Below are 24734 nucleotides of genomic sequence, written 5' to 3' on the forward strand. Positions count from 1 at the left end.
TCCAACCCCAATCCAATACCAGTATGACTCCGTAAAGAATCCTCGAGATTTCAAAACTTGAACTCCTAATGGTTCCGCTGAGCCAGGAAGGACCTTTCATGGGACATTATATCAAGACATCAATATATATATATGGGATTAGACTAGCATAATAATGCACGTATGTATAAATTATGAGCTTACCTCGCTCCATTTATTCCCCAGGAACTCATTATTCACTACGGCATTCTGTCCATACATCAACGGTGATATCCAGAATCCCCAGATCCACCATTTCCTTTATATTATCTGTGGCATAAAGCAAAGAAAACAGAAGAGCGTTGTAAGTACAAAACATCATTAGAGAATAGAGGTTAGTATCATCTTGTCTTTGTGATTATGATACCTTTTGACAGGACAAAACCACCCATGGCAAAAAGAATAGCCAGTGAAAACGATCCAAATGTGAGAGCCACTGTCATATCTCTACCAACTGCTGCGATAAATCGGAATAGCCCAGAAGCCATCTGGTTTACAAGCGCGAGAATAAGGAATTGTCTGAACAATCTGCAGTAGGTAGGCACATGCATATTATTATACACTTAGCAGGATTCAAACTGAAGGGAGTTTGAAAAACTCGAGTATTGCTCTTTTAAAGTTTTACCTTCCAACATTTGGATCAAATCCAATGACATAGTAGGTGAGGAATACCCAAACACCCACTTCCATAATCGTTAAGGGGATTTTGAGGATCCACGAAGGAAGAGCGTATGCCCATGAAGGGAAGAAGAGAAAATCCCTTTGCTTGTAGAACACGGGAAGCCTTGAAACTGTCATGGTAAGCTCAGCCATTCCGTTGAACATAAGCACAATGACAGCAAAGAATAATGCACCAGTATATATCCCTCCATCTGTCACTGAATCCCTATGCATCTCAGTCCGGAGGAAGATGGTCATGGCAATAATTGCCATAAAAGCAAGCTATAAAGATTAAAAAGAAACAAAAAAAAAAGGGGTTAAAAATTGAAATTGAATGGTATGAAGAAGCAGGAGACTTTAAGGTGAAAGCTCCAAGAGCCTAAACCTACTTGGAAAGCCTTGAAGACGTAGACAAACGAATTGCGCTTCATGAGTAAATATTCTCTTGATAAGCAAGCTTTTAACAGTTCCCTTTTTCCTACTCCATACTTTTTGGTTGTTAAAGCAGCGGTATGGCTCTTGGACTTGTCAAAAGGAGTGGCCAGTTCATCTCCAAATCTTCTCCCAACATGAAACGATTGAAATGCCTCTGCAAACTCTGTGGCAGTGACAAACCTATAAGGCTGATCTTTGTCTGCCCAGTACTGTTCTTGATCTTTCCTTGATGTCACCTGTAACATATCACATTGTTACTTAATTCAGTTCAACCGTGCGTCTAAACTATCTTGACAGAATGAAAGAAGATTAATTTTCACTTACTTCTTGCAAGAAGTCTGCCACGCCTTTTCTCTCAGGGCATTTGAATCCCATTGATTCGAAGAACTCAAGAACGTGTTCACGGGGACCCTGATACACAATATGGCCGTCCGAGAGTAAAATAATGTCATCGAAGAGATTATAAGTCTCTGGTGCTGGCTGTAGTAGTGAGATCACGGAGGTTCCTTTGAGAATATGAACATATTGCTTGATTGAATTCACAATTTGATAAGTTGTGGAGCTATCCAAACCCGTGGATATTTCATCCATGAGAAGAGCTCTAGCTGGTCCAACCATCATCTCCCCTATAATTGTAAATCATTTCATTATTCGAGATTCTTATATGATCAATTCTTTGAGACAATTAAACAAAGATTGCTTTAATATTGGAATGAAGCTTTCTTTACCTGTCGTGACACGTTTCCTTTGTCCACCAGATATGCCTCTCAACATTGCATTTCCGACAATTGTATCTGCACAGACCTCCAGTCCCAGAATCTGTATGTTTAAACCAGAGAGAGGAACAGAAAATAACGTTAAATTGTGTGGTGGGTGTAAGAAAAAATGTGACAACATTTTGTATTGATTTTACCTTTAGAACATAATCTGTTATCAAATTTGCTTTCTGGCCTTCTGTTGCTACTGCCTGAACATTATGACACTTGAAAATCAGAGACAGAAATAGAAGATTCCCTAAAATTTTAGTACAATAATAAGTTGTATTAAATTTCATTACCTTCATGTAGACGTCTATGTCTGGATCAGGCTTTATGTTTGCCTCCTTTTCTCTTCTTGACAACTCTGCTAGCAAGTCTGCAGAATGCATTATGAGATATGGTCAAAACTCAAAACTTACTTTTCATCTGAAATATCAGCCAATGATTTGAATACCATAGTTGATGAAACATTAAGAAACAGTCAATCTTATTATAGACTAACCATAACGAGGCCCAACTCCTTGGCATCTAGCTGAGAAGGCCAAGGTTTCTCTAACTGTCATTTCTCCGACATGAAGATCATTTTGACTGACATACGCTGCAGTTCTCTGAGGCACAAACTCGTTCATCTCATGACCATTATAATTCACTTTTCCTGAGAACTGATCAGGAAGGAGATGTTACTTCATTAGCAACAGATCCGAAAAAATAAAAGAAAGAAGAAAGATTTGAAGATCTAGTTAAACAAATCGATTATGTCTTCTTCTGTACTGACCTTAAGTTTTGGATCCAGCTTTCCAGCCAAAGCCAACAGGAGCGTTGTCTTCCCAGAACTTGGAGGGCCCAAAAGCAACGTCAATCTGTGGAGAGAGGAAATTAAGGACTCGTTATATTAGAGCTTCATCATGAAAAGGATAGTTGCAGAAATATCACATATCAGAATAAAACCAAGTTTCTTACCTCGCTGGCTTGATTATTCCACTAACATCCTCCAGGATATTTATATGTTGTCTTTTACTGGGAATTACGTGAACCAAGTTCAGTAGACCCTGTTGGGAAAAACACATATGCGTGTGAGAACCTTTACGATAAAATGACGCAAAAAGGTCCTTTATTTAAGTTGAATGTTCACAAAACATGCCTCCAGTATATTAACGACGAAGTTGGAGAATGAAGGCAAAGCTCTGCTTCCTACGTGAGCTTCGGCTTCGACTTTCAAGTGCTGAAACCGAACTTCGATCGTAGGAATCTGGATCCCAACTCTGGAGGAAGAAGAGAAGCCATCAGAGAGTTTGAAACAAAGATATCATTGAAATAAATTGAGAAATGAAAGCGAGATCCTCACCTGTCAATTCGATTCCTGAGCTTGAGCAAGAACTTCTCATTGTCCTCTTCAATTACTTTGATTAACCTTTCAAGCAAACTCCTCCTTTCTTGTAACCCAAGTTTATGTATATCAATCTCATTGGCCTCGCCGTCCGGTGTAGTCAACAAGCCTTTCCTCAAACGAGCAACGGTCGGAAGTTTCTCAATAGCAGCCCATTTAAGAGCTTCTTCATCGTCTTCCTGGTGGAAGGAGTTTGAGAAAACATCCATATCTGTATTCCTCCATAGCGATGAACTCGCTATCCCGAAACTACTCTTGCTCGCTGTTCTGAAACTACCGTCGCCATCCTCCATTGATGGACAAACACAATCAGACAAAAGCTCAAGCTTCGTCTGTTTAAACCCAGTAATTATTTTCCCAGAAAAAGAACTGAGATGTTATTTATATATGCTTTTATGTTTGTATATATCTATCTGAATGAAGAGCTGTGTGAGTTGCCGCCGATATCGTAGCGTATATATACATAGAGAAAGTTGTGGGAGTTTCAGAATCGTCAAGTATGGTGGGAATCCTTGGCTGCACATATTTTTTTTAGAATTACGTCAACTGGGATGTCACGTATCGTCACCTGCGCTGTTATGTTTTTTTTTTTTTCCTCTCCCGGGGGACGAAAAGAAATAAATAAATAATTAAATACATAACTGATCGTTTGTTCGGACCTCTGAAAATCAAAGAGAATTAAAGTCAGATCGAAACCGGTTAACAGACCCTTAAAAGCCGTTGACCGCTTAAAATATTTTAACAAAGTGACCCCTTTGTTTTTTTGAACCGAAAAGTGAGCCCGTTTTAATTAACAACAATAATGCCGCTCATCCGGCTGCTGTTTTTAAGAAATGACTTGCTGAGAAACATTAAGATTTTATTAGATCTGTTTTAAAATATAATAATTTTTCCACTCCACCCCTTATTTAATAGAAATGAAAATTGAAGAATAATAAATTACTTTAGAAATAAAATTGGGAAAATCTCACAAGAAAATAGAAAAGTACTAAAACCCAAACAAAGATTGTTTTCTAAACTTTCATCGGCTTTGATTATACTTGATTTGCAAATCAAAACACATTTTTTTAGAAATTCTTGATTTGAAATTTAGTGATTATTAGGTTTTTTTGGTGAAAATTTTTCAATAAAAAATAAATTTAGCGAGGTAATTGATATTAAAAATAAAAAAAATCTTTTCTGCATCCTAAAATAAGACCGGAGTGGTCATTGTCAATCCCGTGTCTCTGTCTTTCTTTGGCTTTCCAGCTATTTAATTATTAATCACTAATTATAATGTATTTATAATTTAAGTGGTTATAATTGTGCAATTGTCACGCGTTGCCCCCGCTTCTTTTCGAACAAGAAGCTTACTGCCCTTTATGTTCATACCATGCTTGGCAAAAGTGCCAGTTCACCCACTCCTAGCAATGAATTAATCGTCCATCTTTAATTTATAGCATTGACTTCGGGGGGGAACAAAAAGAGCATTGACTCAAAAAAAAACTCAATTTCTAGTATAATATAATAAAAAAATTGCATGGCTGATGATAGTCATGAATAACATGGCTCAACTGCTCATTTTTAAGACTTCATATCGAACACTTTATGAAACATAACATGTGGTCATATAAATAGATGGCAATATATATATAGTGTTATAATTTTATATTGAAAAATTCTAGTTTTTTAATGGGCGATTATTAGTGAACATAAGGATAAATCATTGTCTATCTGGTGAATTTAATTTATATTTTTCACGGTTTTAAAAGAAAAATATTTAGAATATTTGTTAGTTTTTGTGAGGAGGCTTGTGTGTGTGTGTGACATATTGTATTTTGACTCGGTTTTGAGCCATCAAATTATATACTACATCCAGTTTTTAATTAATATAATAGTTAATTTGACATTTAATTTTGCTGGTCATATTTATCCATTATATATATATATATATATATCATCGTCTCATTATCTATTGTTATTTCAGATGAGAAATATATGTCGGGTCATAATCATGTGTGCATGATAACAATGAAGTGTGAAAAAGATTATTTGTAGAGGGGGGCAGGTCAAGTGAATCAAATCTTTCATGTGAACGAATCTGAACACGTATCGTGGTCACGTTCAACTGGGCAACGTCATAGTTTAGTACATATATGTTACGAAATATACGATGTTTCAGACAAAGTGGTAAAAGTAAATTGAAACAAGGAATTAAACAAACTTGGCTTAGCTTGCACGTACGTGGATTTTATTAATTAATCCGAGCGAAAAATGACATTGTGAATGAGATTTCGACTTCTCTTTTAGTAGTTAGAAGCGTGTCAGATGTTTCATCAGGATCGTCAAACGCATTCCTTGGTTCCTTTATTCTTTTGTATGAATTTGTCAGGAAGCTGCCACTGATTAACACATACTACTGCGTTGTTTTTGTTGGAAGCAAATGATGTGTGATTCGGATCGGATCAGATAACGATTTGGTCACATTTGGGTGGCTCTTGAGTTCATTAACGGCATCACATTAATAATTCACTGGGTAACCTGCATGAATCATGACCGAAATTTCAAAGTATATTTATGGGGAAACATTTAATATATATATATATATATATATATTAATGAATTGAATTGAATTTCCCACGTTTAAAACAGCTCGTGGGATCTTCAAATCAGAAGGAGGGCGTTTCATTCCATTTGATCAACAAGGAATCTGTTTAAGTATTATTTAATTATAATTTTAATTTAATCCTGGCTAGTGTGCTATTTCTATGCGTATATATATTGTGTATACAAATATATACAATGCTTTTTGTACACGCGCATGTCTCGCCCCAAACCTAATGGCGCCACCAGCGATGCTGTGTGCTTTGCTTTTCTTAATTATTATTTATTCTGTTATTAATATAAGATTTATTTAACCAGTTTGATTATGTTAAAAATTTAGGTTAGTTGATTAATTATAATAAATACGACATATTTTTTTAAATATGCCAATGATTTTCTTTAATATCTTCCATTTCTTTCCTACTTATTATGGATGAAAAAGTATCAATATGGGTTTTTTAGGGAAAAAATAATCAATATTAAAAATAGATCTTACATTTAATATCAATATGAGCTCAATAATTAAATCTATGTTAAAGACAGGAGAAGTACTACTATTGCTACTGCTGCTATTGCTGCTACTACTTATTCCATTTCTTTCCTACTTATTATGAATGAGAGAGTATCAATATGGGTTTTTTTTTGGAAAAAATTGATCAATATTAAAAATAGATCTTATATTTAATACCAAGATGAGCTCAACAATTAAATCATATGTTAAAAACAAGAGGAGTACTACTACTACTGCCGTCGCCGCCGCTATCATTACTACTACTATGACCACTATCACTACTACTACCATGACTACTATCACCACGACTACCACTACTATTACCACTACTACGATTATGACCACTACTACTACTACCACTATTACTATTACTACAACGACTACTATTACTACTATTACGATTATTACTACTACAATTACTACCACTATTACGATTACCACAACAGCCAAATTATTGCTACCACTGCTACTACTGTTACCATTACAGCTACCACCACCGTTACTACTACTACTATCACTACTAATAATTCATTTGGTAACCTGCATGAATCGTGAACGAACGAAATTTCAAAGTATATTTATGGGGAAACATTTTAATATTTATATATATGTTAATGAATTGAACTGAATTTCCGACGTTTAAAACAGCTCGCGGGATCTTCAAATCAGAAGGGGGGCGTTTCTTTCCAGCCTGATCGACAAGGAGTCTGTTTAACCATTATTTAATTATAATTATAATTTTAATCCGGGGTAGTGTCATATTTCTATACGTATATATTATATATACATATGTATATGTAATGTTTTTTTGTACACGTGTACGTCTCACCCCAAGCCTAATGGCGTCACCCAGTGATGTCGTGTGTTTTGCTTTTCTTAATTATTATTTCCCACTTCTTAATATAAGATTTATTTATTAATTTGATTAGATTTAAAAAGTTAGGAAAATTGATTAATCATAATAATATGACATATTTTTTTTAAACATGCTATTTTTTTTTAATATCCTCTCTTTCTTTCCTACTCATTATGGATGAGAAAGTATTAATAGAGATGATTTGAAAATTAATCACTATTAAAAATAGGTCTTGTATTTACTATCAAAATCAACTCTATAATTAGGGTCTTACATTAAGAACTGTATTATTATTATTATTATTATAATAATAATAATAATAATATTATTATTATTATTATAATATTATTATTATTATATTATTCCGTAGGAGACAAGAATTCTAAGCTAACTTTAAAACAACACATAGACTCACGAGCTTTTAACAGATTGCTTAATAGACTCACATATACTGAACATTGAGACATGGTAAAATATTTTTGTGTACTTACGGAAACTGATTAAAAATCAAATGCTCGCATCAAATTATTTTGTCAGGGCAGGGCACTGGTGTGTTACGTCATTTGGATTAAATTTTTTTAAAAAAATATAAATACTGTGAAAAGAAAAAAAAACAAATAGCTGATTAGGATTTTGATGAAATTATAAAAACCTAATTGATTTTAAATAATTTTAATTTTTAATTAAAAAAATTTGGCCGACAGCTAAGAGGCAAGGTCAAAGATGTTTAAAGCGGGCTGTCGTTCGGCCCAAGAAAATGATGCCGCCGATTTCCGGGTGAGGATAGCAGAGTAAATTATAGGCATGTTTGGGGTTTAAGAAATTTTTTATAAACTTTGTATTTCATAAATCCTTATTAAAAAACTACTTATAAACTATTTCTAAATTGTTTCAAACGGGCTCTATATCACTATCCTCTGCAAACAATTACATTATCTTTCAATTTACTCTGCGTTATTAAATCAATTTTGGCGTGGCATATTTTTCTCATGAAGAATAAAAGCATTCAAATCCTCTCGTATCTGAGTTAAAAATAAAATTACAGTACTGCGTGGAATTTTATAATCAAATAGGGGGAAAGAAATGATATGCTTCAGCAAGAAATTTATAAGAATACAATTATATATATATATCAAATATGAAATAAATGAATTATAAGAAATTAAATCAGCATTTTTCATGCAAAGTTCCATGATCTTCTCAATATAGAATTTAAGGAGGAAAAATAGAGAGAAACGAAGAGAACTAACATAGATACATTTAAATAGAAGAATTAAAATGGGGCAATCTTGCACGCAAGAGATGAAGAGCTGTCAAAACAGCAAATAGTTTATTTATTAATTTTTTACGAAAAAAACTTAATTCATTTTTGGGCCAAAAACATGGAAATTTTTGTTTTTTTCACCAGAAAAGAAGAAAGCAAAACTGAAGTCTGACGCCTGAACATATCCACGTGTGACTTGGTGGCAGTTTGGCACGGCAAATGCGCGACCAAATTACGTACTCAATGACGTCAATAATAGGATGATGTCATGCCCTCCGGTTTTTATTGAGATAAAAAGTTGGAAATAAACAAATTTTGGAAAAGACGGCTCTATGTCTGGTTCTGTTCGTCGTTTTGGATGACCCTCTTAAAATCAATTCACAACTTGGTCCTCTTTCTAAATTACAAGTACGTGAAATGGTTTAAACCAATTAAATTAAAATGAAAGTTAAGAGCGAAAGTGGAGACCTATTTTAAGCGTGGAGTCTTTATTTGACTTTTTTTTTTTTTTTTTTGTCTCTTTTGGCAGTTAACCAATGGTTTTTACGTTATGTTGACGCAACCTCAGGATATTATCCCGAGCGTTAAATAAAAAATAATTAAAAAAGTACGATGACGTCATGTACTGGCCGCTGGGCCCGGGTGATCAGCTTGAACCAGTTAAAATGACTAATGAGCGCCTGACAACCGATCAAAACAAATGGGCACGCCTATACTTTTACGAAGATCATTATGAGTGCAAAAAAAAAAAAAAAGACAAAAATTTAATTCAGTTGTTAAGGAACTGTTCATAATTCGCAAGATCAATATAATGATTTATAATTGTCTCTGTGAATGCTTTTGAAATCTGAAAACATAACTTAGCCTTGTTTTTTTTTTTTTTTTACCAGGGATAACTTAGCCTTATTAAAGGGTTAATATAATATTTGGTCCATTAAATTTATTTTTATTTTGATTTTAGTCTTTCAAATTTTAAACAATAGGTCTTGGTCTCTCTATATGCTAAGTTTTTATTAGATTATAGAGACCAATATTTTAAATAGAAAGAAATTTAAGGGATCAAAATCTATAGTTTAAAATTTGAGAGACCACAGTCAAAATGAGAGTAAATTTGAAGGAAAAAAGTTTATATTAACCCCTTGTTAAATCCCAAAACCTAGCTCCACTGAACTTTTTTCATATAAAAAACGAGCTTTGACCATTAACAACTGTTCTCTTTCTCGTTTCTGCACATTAGTTAAATGAGTCACCAAAATTTAGTTTTATCCCATCACCGTTAGAAGCAAGGTTCCAGCCTTCATTTCTTCCACCTTCTTCATATCATCCCAATACTCAGCAGTAGTACTCTCTGTTTTTTTTTTTTTTAAGTATATACTAGGGTATTCACTCTCAATGGTAGTCAATAGTAGTGATTAATCCTTTTGTTGTGAGACGTCCACTTAGGGGTAAATAGCTAAGGATGGGATTCGAACACCACACCAACTGAAAGTAATCTCTAGATCACAATTCATGTGGTTCAGCAACAGTACTCTTTTGCAATCTGAAAACTGCTCTTTTAAGGTCCACATCTAATGTCCTTGGGCTCAAGGGCCTTTGATATTGTACTCGAATTTTTTAAAACGCTCAATCGTGCTCACACAAATTATATTGGTTTTTGTGAAAATTATGTATTCATTGTATTATTACAGAAGCTTTATGTTTATTATATTTTGACTAAGCAATTAAAAAAAAGATAAAAGTGCAATTTTACCCTTGATTTCTTTTTGTGCACTCCTAAAAAGATCAGGAGTAACTTGCAACTGATCTTATAAAATTGCACCTTTACCCTTAAAAAAAATAAAGCACGTGTACAAATGTTTAAATAATCTCTTTTCTTTTGTATGATACATAACCTACTGGGAAAATTGCCTGTTCTCACAATTATTGAACTTGAACGTCCAAGTCAAAGAAAGATCCCTCCATTGAAAAGTAGAGATGCTTTGATTCTTTTCTTGGGAGTCACAGCGTAGATAATCAATGCTGGGGCATTAGCAGTCTACTAATATTAACATAATACCAATTCATTTCCTATCACTCCAAGCACAGGACCATTTACTGGCATCTGGAGATGACCAACAATGTCTTCCTCTCTATGAACGATCCATGTCCAACAGATAATTCTGTTGCACTCCATGATCCTAAAATAACGTGTCATAGCCATTCTCAAAGCTCGACAGACGGGAGTCTGATAGAACAGTGAAAAGCTGTGTATCTACAAATAGCTGCAAACTCAAACCATTCGTAATCAACAAAAGCTTATCCATTTTTAGAACCATCTATGAAAAATGGATAAATTAAAAAATATTAGGGATGGATTTACTTAAAAATATGCCTCACATGTTTACACAATGTGCAGCATGTTTATTCATGATAGGATTGACTTGCCATTTATAGAAGTCTACTTAAGAGTTGGAGCCAGAGGAAAAAAAATGTTGTTACCTTGATGAATGGCTGGTCCTTAGCAGGAAAGGAATCAATGAAGCTATCTTTGAGAAGTAAAGAAACCTGGAAAAAGTAATCCAGGATGAGCCAGGATCACAGCTCTAGCTATTTGTTCTCCATTGCTAGTGAATTTTTATCAAGAAATCGAATGAGCAATGACCTGGTTATCTTACCCTGTCGTTATCTGATTGTACACTAGTTATTGTATGGGATCTCAAATCAGAACAAAGCGACTCCAAGTAGTTGAACATAACATTTAAAAACTGGCTTGCTGCCTCAGCCTGCAAGCAAGTTCAAATTACCACTAGCCAACAACAGAAGAAGCACCGTGATCTAGAAAGCAGAAAAATTGCTGGTTTGTAGTGAACAATTCACAAGTATCTAAATTAAGCTTGGTCTCATTAGAGTTGAAAGGCTAGCTTTTTCTGCTATATTGGTTACTAAGGATTACATATATAGCCGGTTTTCAAGCTTCAATGCAGATAACATTCGAACATTCGAGTCAAGAAGAAAACTTGCAAGCAGAACAAGTAGTATGAGGTCTACAAAAACCTGGACTTCGTTGAACCTATATACAGGATGCTTTTTAGCTACGGTACTTGCACGTGAAAGTCTAGCATGGATTGGAGCTAACTGAGACGCAAGCTCTTTATGTTGTGGCAGTTTTGGCAGTTGACACGTGTGCACCTGCATAAACAAAGTGGGACGGTGAGGAATTGTGAAATTTGTTTAAGAAATTTCCAGCTACCTGATCGGATCACAATGTGATCATTATGAAATAACCCCCCCCCCCCCATGCGATGGCATATATGATAGCGTATAGGGTTGACCCTCAGGGAAAACAGGAATGAAAATGCCATCTACCATCACTTTCTCGTCTATGAAGACAGTAATCCCAAATTATATTTTGAATTCCATTTGCCAAAATTCTCCCAGGCAAACAAAATGAATGCAGATAGGAGTTCGATTTCAGACATGTTCCATGCATTTACCAGCAGTGTTTAGCAAAATTGAAGGCCAGGGTGATTGGGAAACAGAAAAGCTGCAAGGTATTGCATGGGATATCCTCTGGTTAGAGGATACCTTTAATTATGGAGTCCAGAAAATATATACCAGAGCTGCAGTGCAAATATTGGAATCTAAAAATGGTTATTAGCTAGGAATCTCGCCCACAAAGTATTTGTGTAACAAGCTCCCAACTGGTTTCCCACAATGCCACATGAATAAAATCTATCATTGAAAAGTCACTTGAGCCCAACAAACCTGATCCTTCAGCACATTAAGGTAAATGACATCAGTAGTTTTCATCTTGAAGTCTTCTGGTTTATGCTGTATGCCAACCTGCAAGGTAATCAAAGAAATAAATTAAAAGAGTATGGAAAAGAACAAGCATGGCTATTTCCCCACAAAAGGAAGTCATAGACTCTGCTTTCAAATGGGCCAAGTGGGGCTTCATGCAGTTCCAAAGTGATTTAGAAAAGAAGAGATTTTGCAGCTGAAAGATAAGGAAAATTTTTACTTAAAATGGTTTGTGAACAGTCTGTGGAGGGAAGAGTGTGTGTGTATTTCATATACTAATACCAGGGTATCACTGACAAAACTATAAGTAATGTCTATCACGTGAGCTGAATATGCAAATGCTGGATAATTAAAAGAGCAAAATACTAATCATTAAAGATGCACCTGAAAGTATAAAGACTAGGGGGAGAACGGACAAAAAAGTTAGGGAAATCAATGTGAATATAAAATAGAAAATCTATAGTAAGTCACGTTGTATGCTAAGAACAGTCTAACTCCTTCTTTAAATGTCAAGAAATACACAAGGGGGCCACCTAATTATCCCAGAAGGCAGAAAAGACATTCATATAATAAAAAAAGAATGAAAAATTTACCAATGGAATTTGAAGATTAATGTGGAGGTTGTTAATTATTCTGTTTTAGGCAACTGTTGTTTAAGCCGCTATTTACTTTAATTTTGAATCTTTATCATTTATTATAACTGCATTTGATTTTAGAATTCTAGAATATTCTGTCACTTTGGGTTTGGTTGAGACTCATAAATAGTGCCTTAACACATTTGTTTTGTACATCTTGAATGATATTAAATAAGAATTACATTTGCTTCCTCTCTGATCTCTCCTTTCCTTGAATCCCTCACTTTCTCTCCTCTTCCCCTCTCTCTTCCCCCCTTCCCCTTCCCCTTCCCCATTCTGCATCACAAAAAGTTTATAAATTTACATACCTAATGTTATTTATATTTTACATATCAAAATAACTGCCATATGTAAGATAAGCTAAAGGATCGGTTTGAGATTGAACTGAAAAAAACCACTAAACACTAAGTTTAAACTATAGATAAAACAATAAGCCCAAAACAAAAGCCTGGAGGAAGTATAATATCAGAGATTGATACTACAGTAAAATCAGCACAACCACAATACACAAAACCATAATTTTTATAAATGCTGAATGAACTGGTTCTCACAATATATGGGACTGGTGCATCAAGAAAATCAAACATTGTCCCAGGTAAAACCTGAAAAACAAGGTACGTAGCTTTAGAAATATGTGAATGTGCCGCCTGAGATATCTGAAAAGGGGCATTGTTGAATGCTAATGAACTCACAGGTAAAAATAAACTCTGCCACTGAAATGGACGAATCATTGGAACAAGAGATAATACTGCAGCAGATAGAACACCCTGCATCATTACAAAAAGGCCAAAATAAATGGCAAATTCTGATCTAATCTCTCCGTAAGAAGCCAGATTAGTTGATGGATACAAAATGCTGTTGAGCTTTATACACTGTTAAGTAAATCAGTGACCATCAATTTATATGATTGTTTCAATGACTTACCAGATTTTGACACGCTAAAATCACTTGCTTTTCCAATAACACTCCTGCAAACAAACTCAGCACCTGCCAGTAACGTTATGTATATCATAGTTAAAACCAATAATATGATACAACGAAGTTATCTGCACTAGTTACAATAAGTGGTATGTGAGAAAAACCACCAAAAGGACATGAAGTTGCAGTTGCAGAATTCAAATATTACTTTGACAAATGAAAGATAATCCTTTACTTGCCAAAGGTCCGTGTGCACGTAACCAACATATTTATCTATTTCAATTGTCAAATTAACGTTCCGAAGTACCTTCTCTTTTCCCACTGTAATCCCTTTTTCCTCATTATAGTTTATTTCAAGAAGTAAGAGCTCATGTTCCAGCCCCTGAGAACTACTTAATCGGATTTTTTTTTTGTTTTAATTATATTTTCTTTTACCATTACTTTGGACAAATAATTTAAAAAGATTTTAAGCATGGCTCCTCAGCAGGACTTGTATAATCTTTCAATAAAAAATAAACCAATATACTTTTTTGCAGGTAATAACAGTAAACTAGGAAGCATAATAACATAAGAGACTTCAAGTTTCCCTAAACCTTAAGCTGGTTGGAAGTGGGCCCAAGATTATATCAAACTACAATTTAAAACTTCAACTTGAAGGAAATTCCAACACATGGCCCTGAACCAATAACAGTTTTAATGCATGGCATAAACCAAAAATTCTGGGTGCTCAAAATGAAAACCTGATAGACAGCAAAGTCGTGTGGTTTTAATCCTCAGAAATTATAGTTAGACATCAAAGTGTTAATTAAAAAAAAAAAAGTTATTTGGCATAATAACTACGAGAGACAGACTGCAGAGAAACAGAACAGAAAAGCAACCACATAAAAGAAACAAATTAAGGGCCACCTATTTCAATTTTATAACATGTTTTACTCAATGGCATGAAAGACTAGTTTAAAAGATTTATTGTTGCAAAGGAGACTACTTTTGAAACCATATTTTATGAAGAACTATTGACAATATCTATCACATACAACAATCTTGACTATAATTTATGCTTACAGTATCAAGGGACAAAACACGACAAGTAGTTGCAGTTGTCCATATCGATAATGCAAGAGCTTCCTCGGCAGCAGCCAACTTTGCATTGACCTTTTACCAAGTGTGGTAAGTGAGCCAAATTGTAGAGATTTCTTTAAACCACTAACTACAACTCCAGAATTACCTGAGCAGGTTCCAAGAATTTAAAATAATTTCCATGAAAACCAAGAGCAGCAACTGAAGCCCGTCTATAGCCAATGGCCTGAAGATGTTCAAGAGGGTGAAAGATAAATTCACTTCCTCGAGGCGGAATAGAGAGAGTATGATATCCACACACTATCTGTAGCAAATCGTTCTTAGTCTCCTATCAAAATCATTCACAGCAAAGAAAACAAATTAAGTATCAATATAGCTAAATCAATGTGTTTTTTTCTTCTTGTCTTTTTTTTTTTTGGGGGTGGGTGTGGGAGGCGGGAGTGCGAACCATTTAATACTAACCCTAGCCCATTCCATCAAGAATTCATCCCCATAATCTTTCTCAGTATTTGCAAAAAGATCACTCTCATCATCCGATGTCATGCTTCTAGCTGGACTGCCAATGATAATACTATGTTATTGAACTTGAATAGAAAGCCCATATGCATAAGATGGCAATGAAAACGGTAAGGCTATAAGCAAACAGTAACAGATTTGGAAAAAATCATGATCAGAAGAATGATTTTCACATTACAACATAAACAATGATTATAAACATATCCCGGCACAGACATTGAAGAAAAACATAGAAATGGTAGTCTGTAAAGGTTAAAATTGTAATCGGGCTTTATTACAAAATTATCAACCTACCTTCTGAAAAGTGACTCAGAACTCCCTATACGCTCCAATACAGGACCTCGAGAAGATAAAGGAGTTCCAAACTCTGGAGAAATATGACCATTTTCGTAGTTTTCGCACGTTCTTTCTGAAGCATCTGGCTGGGTTTCCGGTGTCCCAAAATTACAGTCATCATGATCATGCAGATACTTCTTGCTATCTCGGGAAAAATCTGAAGCTTCACTGCCAGTCAGGCTTACAGGGGATTGAGGATCCCATTTGGGTGACAAGTTTGGGATCTCATCATCAGTTATAATTCCTGCAGCAGCAGCAGTGATAGCTGCTACATCACCAACAGGTATTGCACAAGCCATCCAATCACTTATACACTCCCTCTCTTGGGAGACAGTATGTGAACTCATTTGATCATCTGGTTTATGTCTTAATGTAAAGGAACCTGTGAGACTCATATCACCTACAAACTGAGTTATTCGATTTAGACGCTCCTGTGCAGTGAGACTGCATCCAAGTAAGTCATTTTGAATTCTATTACATCTATGAAAATCAAATTTTCAAACAGTTTAATCTTTGACTTGAAACATGAGTCAGTATGCCAACCTGTTCAACATCTCAAAATGCAACTCAAAGAAAGGAACTCTAGTGAGCAGACAGTAACAACGAGGTGCAGAAACTAGAACACGACTGAATGCTGCAGGTGGAGAACGAGGAGAAGAAACACCCAAAATACCCGGGGGACGTTGAACAATTTCAGGCACATGTAAGCAAACTCCATAAAGTGTTGCGTTGTCTGCTACCTGATCAAGGTATGAAAATATATACTTGTTTTAGCAACCAGCTATCTTTGCTTCTCAGGGGAGTTTTTGGTTTAGCAGAAAAATCTTTTGACGGTCTAATTGTGCTGAACAGATTAGATAATTTTTGGGGGGGGGGGGGAACGGTTTTGAGAAATCTGTAGGAACATATTCTTTTTATTTCCTTTTAAAAAAAGCGTGCTAACAGTGCGCATCTTATACTGTAATGAGCCCTTCCAACCACCAATGCTATGTGTGCATACACATATAATGCATAACAACACAATAATACTAATAGAAAAAAAATTAATTCTAAATAAATGGCACAACAATACTAACAGATGAGTGCACAAATTACCTTGACTGAAAAAATAAATGACAAATCATCTCTGCCTAAATGCTCCTGCAGAGAATAACAAAATGAAAATATTGTCTTCTTTGGTTAAAGGTGGTCAGAGCTCAAAACAAGTTTAATTATGCATTAAGAATAAGAACTAATGAGTCACAAAGATGATATTGATCCATTTACAGACCAACTGCAGGAGGAAAGAATCTTTCAACAATAAAGCTAAGATATGAATAAAGTGACAGAATTGATACCAATAACTTCTCATCTCTTTGGACACGTTTATTCATTATAGAGAAATAAAAAAGTGGAAAAAGAAGGCATAAAAGAGAGATAAAAGGATTTAGAGATCCTCAATATTTCTCTACATAGGTATGCCTTAATTAGTGCTTGGTCCAAGTAGTAATTAATCTTCAGTGAAACATGTTAAAAACTAGATTTCACAAACCAAAGATGCTTTTTCCTCAACTGGTTTGTGAAGAGCATGAAAATATATGTTCTCAAAGCTAGGGCAAAATTGTTGCAGCATACCTGTCCATAGACAAGTTCATTTAGCTCACTCAGAGAAGGGGTCCTCTCCAACACCCATGCCTGTTTATACAATATCTCAATAAATTAAACTGAGGCAGAAAGAGCAAAGGCATCCTTTGATGTATCACATAAAAAGCATTTGATGGGGATTAAGGTAAGTGAAAATAGCATCAAGCAGACCTTTACACCTTCAGGAAAGCAAAACGAGGCTAAATCCTTCTTACGCATTGCTAGCCTCTTCCCAGGAGGATATTTGAAAAGTAACTGCACATATATAAATAGATATTGGTCATGAAGAACCCGTTGTTCTATAGTAATACACTAAATTGTTGTTACCAAAAGAAGAAGAAGAAGAAGCTAAATTGTAACCAAAACGAGGGAAGACATGAATTACTTAAAGTTTATATCGCTAAAAAATCCTGCCATTAAATTGACTGTTTGCACAGTTGATCTATACACCATCAAAGAAAGAAAAAATGCAACACCACAAAATTGTCCATATATAATTTTCAAAATTAACCTACAAATTTCTTTATAATAGAACCACTAACACTAAATACTCACAGTGTCTGTAAGATTAAATAACATCTTTAATTAAGCCCTTGAAATTAAGCAATAGATCATGATTGCCAGATAACACATAACAAAATGCATTTTTTAGTTTATCTTCTAATGAAACCATGAGTTATATTTTATATATCTTAGTAAAAGCATATGGAATGCGGTTTGTTGCTGATGGCAGATCTATAGATGCTAAATATTTAATATCCAGTGAACCTGAGGTTCCAAAGTTGGTGCTGCTGGCCCCTGTTGCCGCGATGTTCTGGAGTCTACAAATTCAGATTTTGCCATCTCTTTTTGCCATTTCTTCCTTTCTACAAATGCTTCCTCCACAGCTTCCAAATTAGCATCTGGAAGCAGCCCCACAATCACAAAATTTTCAAAGAGCGAGGTTGGCTCCTTATAATTTACACAATCCTACAATAATATTCACAGTGACTTCAACAAACTGATAAGTTTATGTTTTGGATGAACACGTCGAAGCAACACAAGTAGAAGAAGCAGCTTCAACATGCATTTTAGCATTTAATCATATTATTCACAGCCCCAACATGACAAGCTCATAATATCTTTGTGGGTTCCACTTACATTAATGTTAAGAAAAAATTTGAATCACCAATGGAAAAAGAAAAATTGAACCATTTTTCTTTAATGGTGTGCACCAATGGAAAAAGAAAAATTGAACCAGTTTTCTTTAATGGTGTGCATTCAACCTTCAGCAGTAAAAGAATTCTAAGAATATGTGAAGAGACTATAAAGGAATGAGTTTTGAAATGGACTTTCCAATCCCAGGCCAAGCGTGATCAGCTCGTTGTAACACAAATTGTTAACACTGCAACATTATCCTGTAAGACTTCTTTACTTCCAGAATCACAGAGAAAATAAACAGCTCAAATTAGAACTAAGCGAAACAGAACTGAGTACCATAGTTTTAGAATGAAGCTGATACCACTGGCGTTTCTGGTTTGCCAGGTCCTCAGGATTGAAAGACGACGAGAAGCCATCTTCACGGGATCTACCACCCCACCGCCAGGCCTTTTGCACGTGAGATTTCAACTTTCGAAAGCTATCACTACGTCGAAATCCTTCAATCACAGTTTCGCTGTGGCCACGTCTATGTGAAGGAGCCTCCATAGGTGGAACGCTTGAGACATTAGAGTACACAGCGTTCAATACTTCGCCAGCACCTCTAATAGCCTCCCCGGGCGTTTGTTTGAGCGTGGAAGCTGACGACAAAATTCGATCCTCATTTTTCGAAGCATGAGGTTCAGCGTCTTCTTTTGTGTCCATATTGTCACGCTTGGCTCATTTTTCAACGTTTCAGGCTTTCAGTTCAGCAATCAGTTGAAGCTTCCGTTTGCTCCATTGCTTTAATTTAATTTCAAAACCAGCAGAAAATTGGATTATTCAATCAGATCATGATTCAAATTGGTGGACCGGGATGAAATATATCCCCGAAATAATTATTGTGGCTCTCTCAGGCCATTAATGATCCTCGTTTCTCACGGCTGGCAAACCGAGCTCTCAATAACGTTTTACATGCTTTTACGATCAAGAAATTTTGCAATGCTCGGCCGAAATAACCCTCGAGTCTTTTCAGATTTTGCTTTCAGTTCTGAAACGAACACGAGACAAATGGAATAACCAAGTTCTTAACTCTAGGCAAAACAACAGCGCCCGGAGAAAAAAAATAAAAGAGCCAGACCGAGCAATAACACACCTAACAGCTTTCAATTCTTTTCAACGTGCAAAAGTCGTAACTACTTGTAACGCAAACAAAACCCAATAAATGCATCAAGAAGCTAGGACAAAATTTGAAATATGGGCCAAGAAAAAGAAAAGAAAAATTGTGACGGGACGGATGATATCGCTGCTTTCTGAGAAGGAAAAGAAAATTCACCGGAAACTTGTAATGTACCTCTAATTTTCTCGTGTCGAAGGCTTGGTCCTTGGGAAACAGAGGAAAGGAGACCGTGACAGAAAGTTACTAAATGTAGAAGTGGGTTATATATTTAATGGAGGAAGAGAAGGCTAGAGATGACAGAGGAGTGGAGGGCTAAGTTTCAATCCTGAAGACAAAAGCTGACCAAAAAAATAAAAATTGAACATAGGAAGAAAAACGCATGCAAACGCTAAACAGGAATATTTGCAAGCATGGGCCCCGATGGCCCCACCAATCCCCATTTATGATTTGACTATCTTCTTCCACTTGGATCACTTTCTCTGGACTTTGCATTGTCTTTTACTTGTCTAACCTGTGACCCAAACATCCGCTGTGTTGACTCCCACGATAAAGTTCGACGTTGACATCCCAGTTTTGCTTTCATTCTCCAGAATGGAGTACAATTTGAAAGTGAACAAACCTTAAAAACAGCGTCTTATCCTTAAACGTCGAACGAGAAGAGGAATCAACGAAAATATCCCATGATCTTCTCTCGATAAAAGAAAACTAAGTTCCCGTTAGCTCAATGATTAACAAACATTTACAGTTATGCCAATCATTTGTTTCACTTTTGATCATTATGTCCATCAATTTCAGCAGTAAGCACAAACAGCTATTTTTGATATATTTGCAGATCTGCGTCAGATTTGTGGGTACTCCCTTTTTTTGTATGAAATACTATTATCATGAAAAATTAAATATCTTACTCAAAAAAAAAATTAAATATTAAATCACTAGAGTTTTTCCAAGGGGCTATTGTTTACGTGGAAAAAATAAATAAATGAGGCCAATTTCTCTGCCAGACCCGCGAGAGAACTCCAAATCACAGCTCAAATAATTCGTGGACCTGTCAGAGAGGAAGCGAGAATTACAATTATGCCATGCAAACATATAATCTTGAAAACCATTACGAGAGCAATAAAACTGACGCCGATTAATACAATTATAAATGAATTAAAACTTGAAGAATTAAACTTCGGGGGGAGGGGGGAAGAAAAAAATGGGTTTGATTTTTATATTCAAATGTTACAACGTATTTAGAACGCACAGAGCCACAGACGGATTAACACTTTTCTTTAATTTAAAGTCACATTTTTCAGTTTTATTTATGTTTAATACTACCTCCGGTCCTAATTATAAGACCCAGTTAACTTACTTGAAGAGATTAAGGAAGTAAGTTAAGTTAGTTATTTGTAATAAATAAGTGTTGTCATTCCTAAAATATCCTTGCTAATTAAGTATATTGGCTAGAACTATCATTATTAAAAGAAGTATCTTGAAAAAAAATGCAGAAATAAGAGAGACAAAATAGATTGGGGTCTTATAATTAGGACCAAACAAAAAATCAAACAGGGTCTTATAATAAGGACCGGAGGTAGTATATTCGTATCTCCACTTTATATAATTAGTGCCGAAATTAATAAATGAAAAAACTGATCGAACCTGCACCAGCAGATTTTTACGGTTAAAAAAAAAAAAAAACACTGCGCCAACCCTAGATTTGATAAGAGAAGAGGTAAGTTTGAAGAAAACTTGAAAGAACTTGAACATAGAAATTATCAATTAAATAGAGATTTTGAGGTTCTATCTAAACATCGGTGGATAAATGTATTTTTATTCTGCCATGGAGCTTTTATCTGCCGAATCCTGAGCACAAAAGCGACAGACGCTTACCTACTGAACTGGAAGGGGGAATAAAGAGGGCAATATTAGCCTATCTTGCGTAGTCGGTGCAGTGGAAGACGGAGCCATGAAATGAGGAGAAGAACGAATCGCTTAGAGGGGGAAGGATGACTTGGAGAACACGCAGAGGAGAAATCCACCAGTCTGCTGGCAATGGACGGCAAAACCGACGGCCGACTTTGGTTTGGTCTCGACTTCTTTTCTCTCTCGACGTCTGATTCGTGTAGAAAATGAACACCGACGTTGGTTTGAGCTCGACTTCTCTTCTCTCTCGACGTCTGGTACGTGTAGAAAATGAACAAAGGATGAAGGCATGAGAACCCAAGAGGGGCTCCGGTCTGCAAATGAGGAGGAGAACATGAAGGGACGCCTGGGCTAAAGAAAACCGGGAGAGTTTACTTAAATACTGCTATTAGAATAAGGGTTAATGCCAACTAAAATTAAAGTGATATGAGCTGTATTATTAAAATTTTACCGAGATAATAAAATAAATTCAGTAAATGCCAGTTAAAATTACAATGATGTGAGCTGTATAATTGAAGCTTTATTGAGGTAATGGGATAAATTAAGTAAATGCCAGCTAAGATTAAAATGAGATGAACTGTGTTATTAAAATTTTACTGAGATAACAGACTGGATTAAGCAAACGCCAGCTAAGATTAAAATGAAATAATGTGTTATTAAAATTTTACTGAGGTAATAGACTATATTAAGTAAATGTCAGCTAATATTTAAATAAGATGAGCTGTATTATTGAAATTTTACTGAGGTAATAGACTCTATTAAGGAAATGCCAGCTAATATTTTCCTGAGATAATACCACTGCTAACTAACATTAATGGGGCGTCCTGAGATAATACTACTGCTAATTAACATTAATAGCAAGTGTGCTTCTGGGTTGCTTGTATGACCAGCAATAGCTCGAAAAAGGAAACTGAATCATATAGTGGGTCCCACTGCGAAATCTTGTCGTGATCTCTGAAAAGCAGAGGGGAGGGGGAAAAAAAAAACAGAAGGGTACCGGGATAATGGGATTATTATGGAAATTAATACTCCTAATATAATGTCCTTTCAAATATACCTGACCGTTGAACAATAGAGGAAATGATTAACAAATATTTCCTTTTACGTCGATCTTTTTTCTTTTTTAAACTTTTGATGATATGTCCATCAATTTCACTAGTGAGCACAAACATCTGTTTTTCACATATTTGCATATCTATGTAAGATTTACGTAAATAAACTGGGCACTCGGTTTTTGTAAGATTTTGTTTGTGAGGGGAAAAAAAATAAATACTGTATATAAATGAGGCCAATTTCTCTGGAGACCCGTGAGAAAATTCCAAATCACTGTGCAATAATTCGTGGATCTGTCAAAGAGGAAGCAAAAATTAATCTTGAAAGCGATTGCCGAATAATACAATTTCAAATGAATTACAGCTTTAAGTCTTAAAAATCCTGGGGAAGAAAAAATGGATTTAATTTTTTTATTCAAATTTTACAACGTATTTAGACCGCATAAACGGATTAATAACTCTTCCTTTCTTTGATCTAATCTAAACTCACATTTCCCCCTTTATTTCTCTATAATTAAATATATTCCTCGGCTGGCAAAAAATTATATCAGATATATTCCTTTAATTAAGCAGTCGTATGTCCGCTTTATATAATTATTATTGAAATTATTAACTGAAAAAGCTGATGAAAAATTAATTAAAAACTATAAAAGATGTATCGAGTTCAGAAATTAACCTTCACCTTAATCAACAAAATTTACAGAATTTTACGTACAAAACACACTGCACCGGCAAACTCCTTAACAGAACTTGAACCAACCCTTGATTTGGATTAAGAAGAGGTAAGTTCGAAGAAATTTGGAAAGAGCTTGGATAAAGACTTTATCAATTGAATAGAGAATTAGAGGTTTTACCTAGACATTGGTGGATAAATTTGATTTTAAACTCAAACGAGACAAACACTTACCTACTGAACTGAAAGGAAGCATATAGAGGATATTACTAGCCTATATTGCGTAGCCGGAAGACGGAGATATGGTGGAGACGAACGAATCGCGTCGAAGGAGAAGGACGACTTGGAGAACACTTACGAGAAAATCAACCAGTCATCTACGTGAACGACGGCGAAAGCGACGGCCGACGTTGGTTTCATCTCGACTTCTCTTCTCTCGACGTTTGGTCCGTGAAGATATTGAACAAGTGATGAAGGCATAAGAGCCCTAGGGAGCAGCATTCGCAGACGAGGGAGCTATGAAGAGACGCTCAGGCATGGAGAATTTACTTAAATAGTAGATTGACAGTGAGTGCCAGCTAAGACGTGAGCTATAATTTACTAAGATACTATATCCGGTCCTAGTTACAAGAGCTAGTTAACTAATTTAAGAAAATTAAAAAAATAAATTAAATTAATTATTTATAATAAATATGTATTACTTTTCTTATAATGTCCTTATTAATCAAGTGTGTTGATTAAAACTGTAATTATTAGAAAGACTATCTTGAAAAAATTGTATAAATATAAGAAACAAAGTGAATTGGGATCTTATATTTAAAACTAAAATAAAAATTAAATAAGATTTTATATTAAAGATCGGAGGTAGATGCTACAGTAAATACTAGTTAAAATTAAAATGCTATGAGCTGTTATTAAAATTTTACTGAAATAAAGAGTTAATCAAGCAAATGCCACCCAGAATTTAAACGATGTGAGTTGTATTATTGATGTTTCACTGAGATAATAAAATAAATTAAGTGAAGGCCAGTTAAAACTAAAAGGATATGAGCTGTGTTATTGACATAATAGAGTGAACCGGATGAATACCATATAAGATTAAAAGAGTGTTTGACAACTCTTAAAAGTATTTCTAAAAAATATTTTTTTGTAAAATAAGATAAACTTTTTTATATATATATTTCGTAAAAATATTTTTACAATCATAATTTGATTTCTATTTAAATACTTTTCAAAATGACGTGAGCCGTTATTGGAATTTTACCGAGACAATTTTACAGAGACACAATAGAGTAAAGCTTGCATGCAAGCAATAACCTCGAAAAAGGAAAATGATGGCCATAGCGGGTCCCTCTGTATCGAGGTCTGTTTTTTTGCCATATATGTGTGTGTGTATAGAAGGGCCGTAAATTACAAAAAATTCGGTCAATTCGTAAAAACAACCTCGGGTG

The 24734-nt window shown here is 35.0% G+C and overlaps 3 protein-coding genes across 3 annotated transcripts; 1 reads left to right on the forward strand and 2 right to left on the reverse strand.

Moving 5' to 3' along the window:
• Positions 1-359: 359 nt before the first annotated feature.
• LOC114750624 (pleiotropic drug resistance protein 1) lies at positions 360-3641 on the reverse strand. The gene is made up of 12 exons (XM_028939219.1): positions 3217-3641; positions 3013-3133; positions 2832-2920; positions 2647-2731; positions 2374-2533; positions 2171-2247; positions 2027-2080; positions 1842-1932; positions 1438-1739; positions 1068-1349; positions 644-960; positions 360-546 (listed from the first exon to the last, which is right to left on the reverse strand). Exons 1-12 carry the CDS (start codon positions 3549-3551, stop codon positions 360-362), a joined length of 2100 nt encoding a protein of 699 aa, XP_028795052.1. The 5' UTR covers positions 3552-3641.
• A 2830-nt stretch (positions 3642-6471) lies between these two features.
• On the forward strand, positions 6472-6907 carry LOC114750620 (uncharacterized histidine-rich protein DDB_G0274557-like). The gene is made up of 2 exons (XM_028939215.1): positions 6472-6475; positions 6570-6907. Exons 1-2 carry the CDS (start codon positions 6472-6474, stop codon positions 6905-6907), a joined length of 342 nt encoding a protein of 113 aa, XP_028795048.1.
• A 3663-nt stretch (positions 6908-10570) lies between these two features.
• Positions 10571-19199, reverse strand: LOC114750621 (uncharacterized). Its single transcript, XM_028939216.1, has 18 exons — positions 18834-19199; positions 18126-18326; positions 17529-17612; positions 17349-17408; positions 16830-16874; positions 16278-16474; positions 15693-16178; positions 15345-15438; positions 15031-15210; positions 14868-14957; positions 13812-13874; positions 13580-13654; positions 13439-13489; positions 12217-12294; positions 11506-11640; positions 11127-11234; positions 10951-11016; positions 10571-10733 (listed from the first exon to the last, which is right to left on the reverse strand). Exons 1-18 carry the CDS (start codon positions 19197-19199, stop codon positions 10650-10652), a joined length of 2463 nt encoding a protein of 820 aa, XP_028795049.1. The 3' UTR covers positions 10571-10649.
• Positions 19200-24734: the final 5535 nt, after the last annotated feature.

The sequence above is a fragment of the Neltuma alba genome, unplaced genomic scaffold (assembly GCF_004799145.2).
Source record: "Neltuma alba isolate B1F8T4 unplaced genomic scaffold, ASM479914v2 tig00006559_pilon, whole genome shotgun sequence".
In the NCBI taxonomy this organism is placed as follows: Eukaryota; Viridiplantae; Streptophyta; class Magnoliopsida; order Fabales; family Fabaceae; genus Neltuma; species Neltuma alba.

What these genes read in the sequence shown, in the direction of transcription:
- LOC114750621 (XM_028939216.1), bottom strand. Translation starts at nt 19,199, where the DNA reads ATGGACACAAAAGAAGACGCTGAACCTCATGCTTCGAAAAATGAGGAT. An exon ending in TCTGAGTCACTTTTCAGAAG is followed by an intron (nt 15,439 to 15,692) that starts GTAGGTTGATAA and finishes TATCATTGGCAG; the next exon opens with TCCAGCTAGAAGCATGACAT. An exon ending in TCTTGATGGAATGGGCTAGG is followed by an intron (nt 15,211 to 15,344) that starts GTTAGTATTAAA and finishes TGATTTTGATAG; the next exon opens with GAGACTAAGAACGATTTGCT.
- LOC114750624 (XM_028939219.1), bottom strand. Translation starts at nt 3,551, where the DNA reads ATGGAGGATGGCGACGGTAGTTTCAGAACAGCGAGCAAGAGTAGTTTC. An exon ending in AGGAGTTGGGCCTCGTTATG is followed by an intron (nt 2,248 to 2,373) that starts GTTAGTCTATAA and finishes TGCATTCTGCAG; the next exon opens with ACTTGCTAGCAGAGTTGTCA. An exon ending in TGGCAGACTTCTTGCAAGAA is followed by an intron (nt 1,350 to 1,437) that starts GTAAGTGAAAAT and finishes GATATGTTACAG; the next exon opens with GTGACATCAAGGAAAGATCA.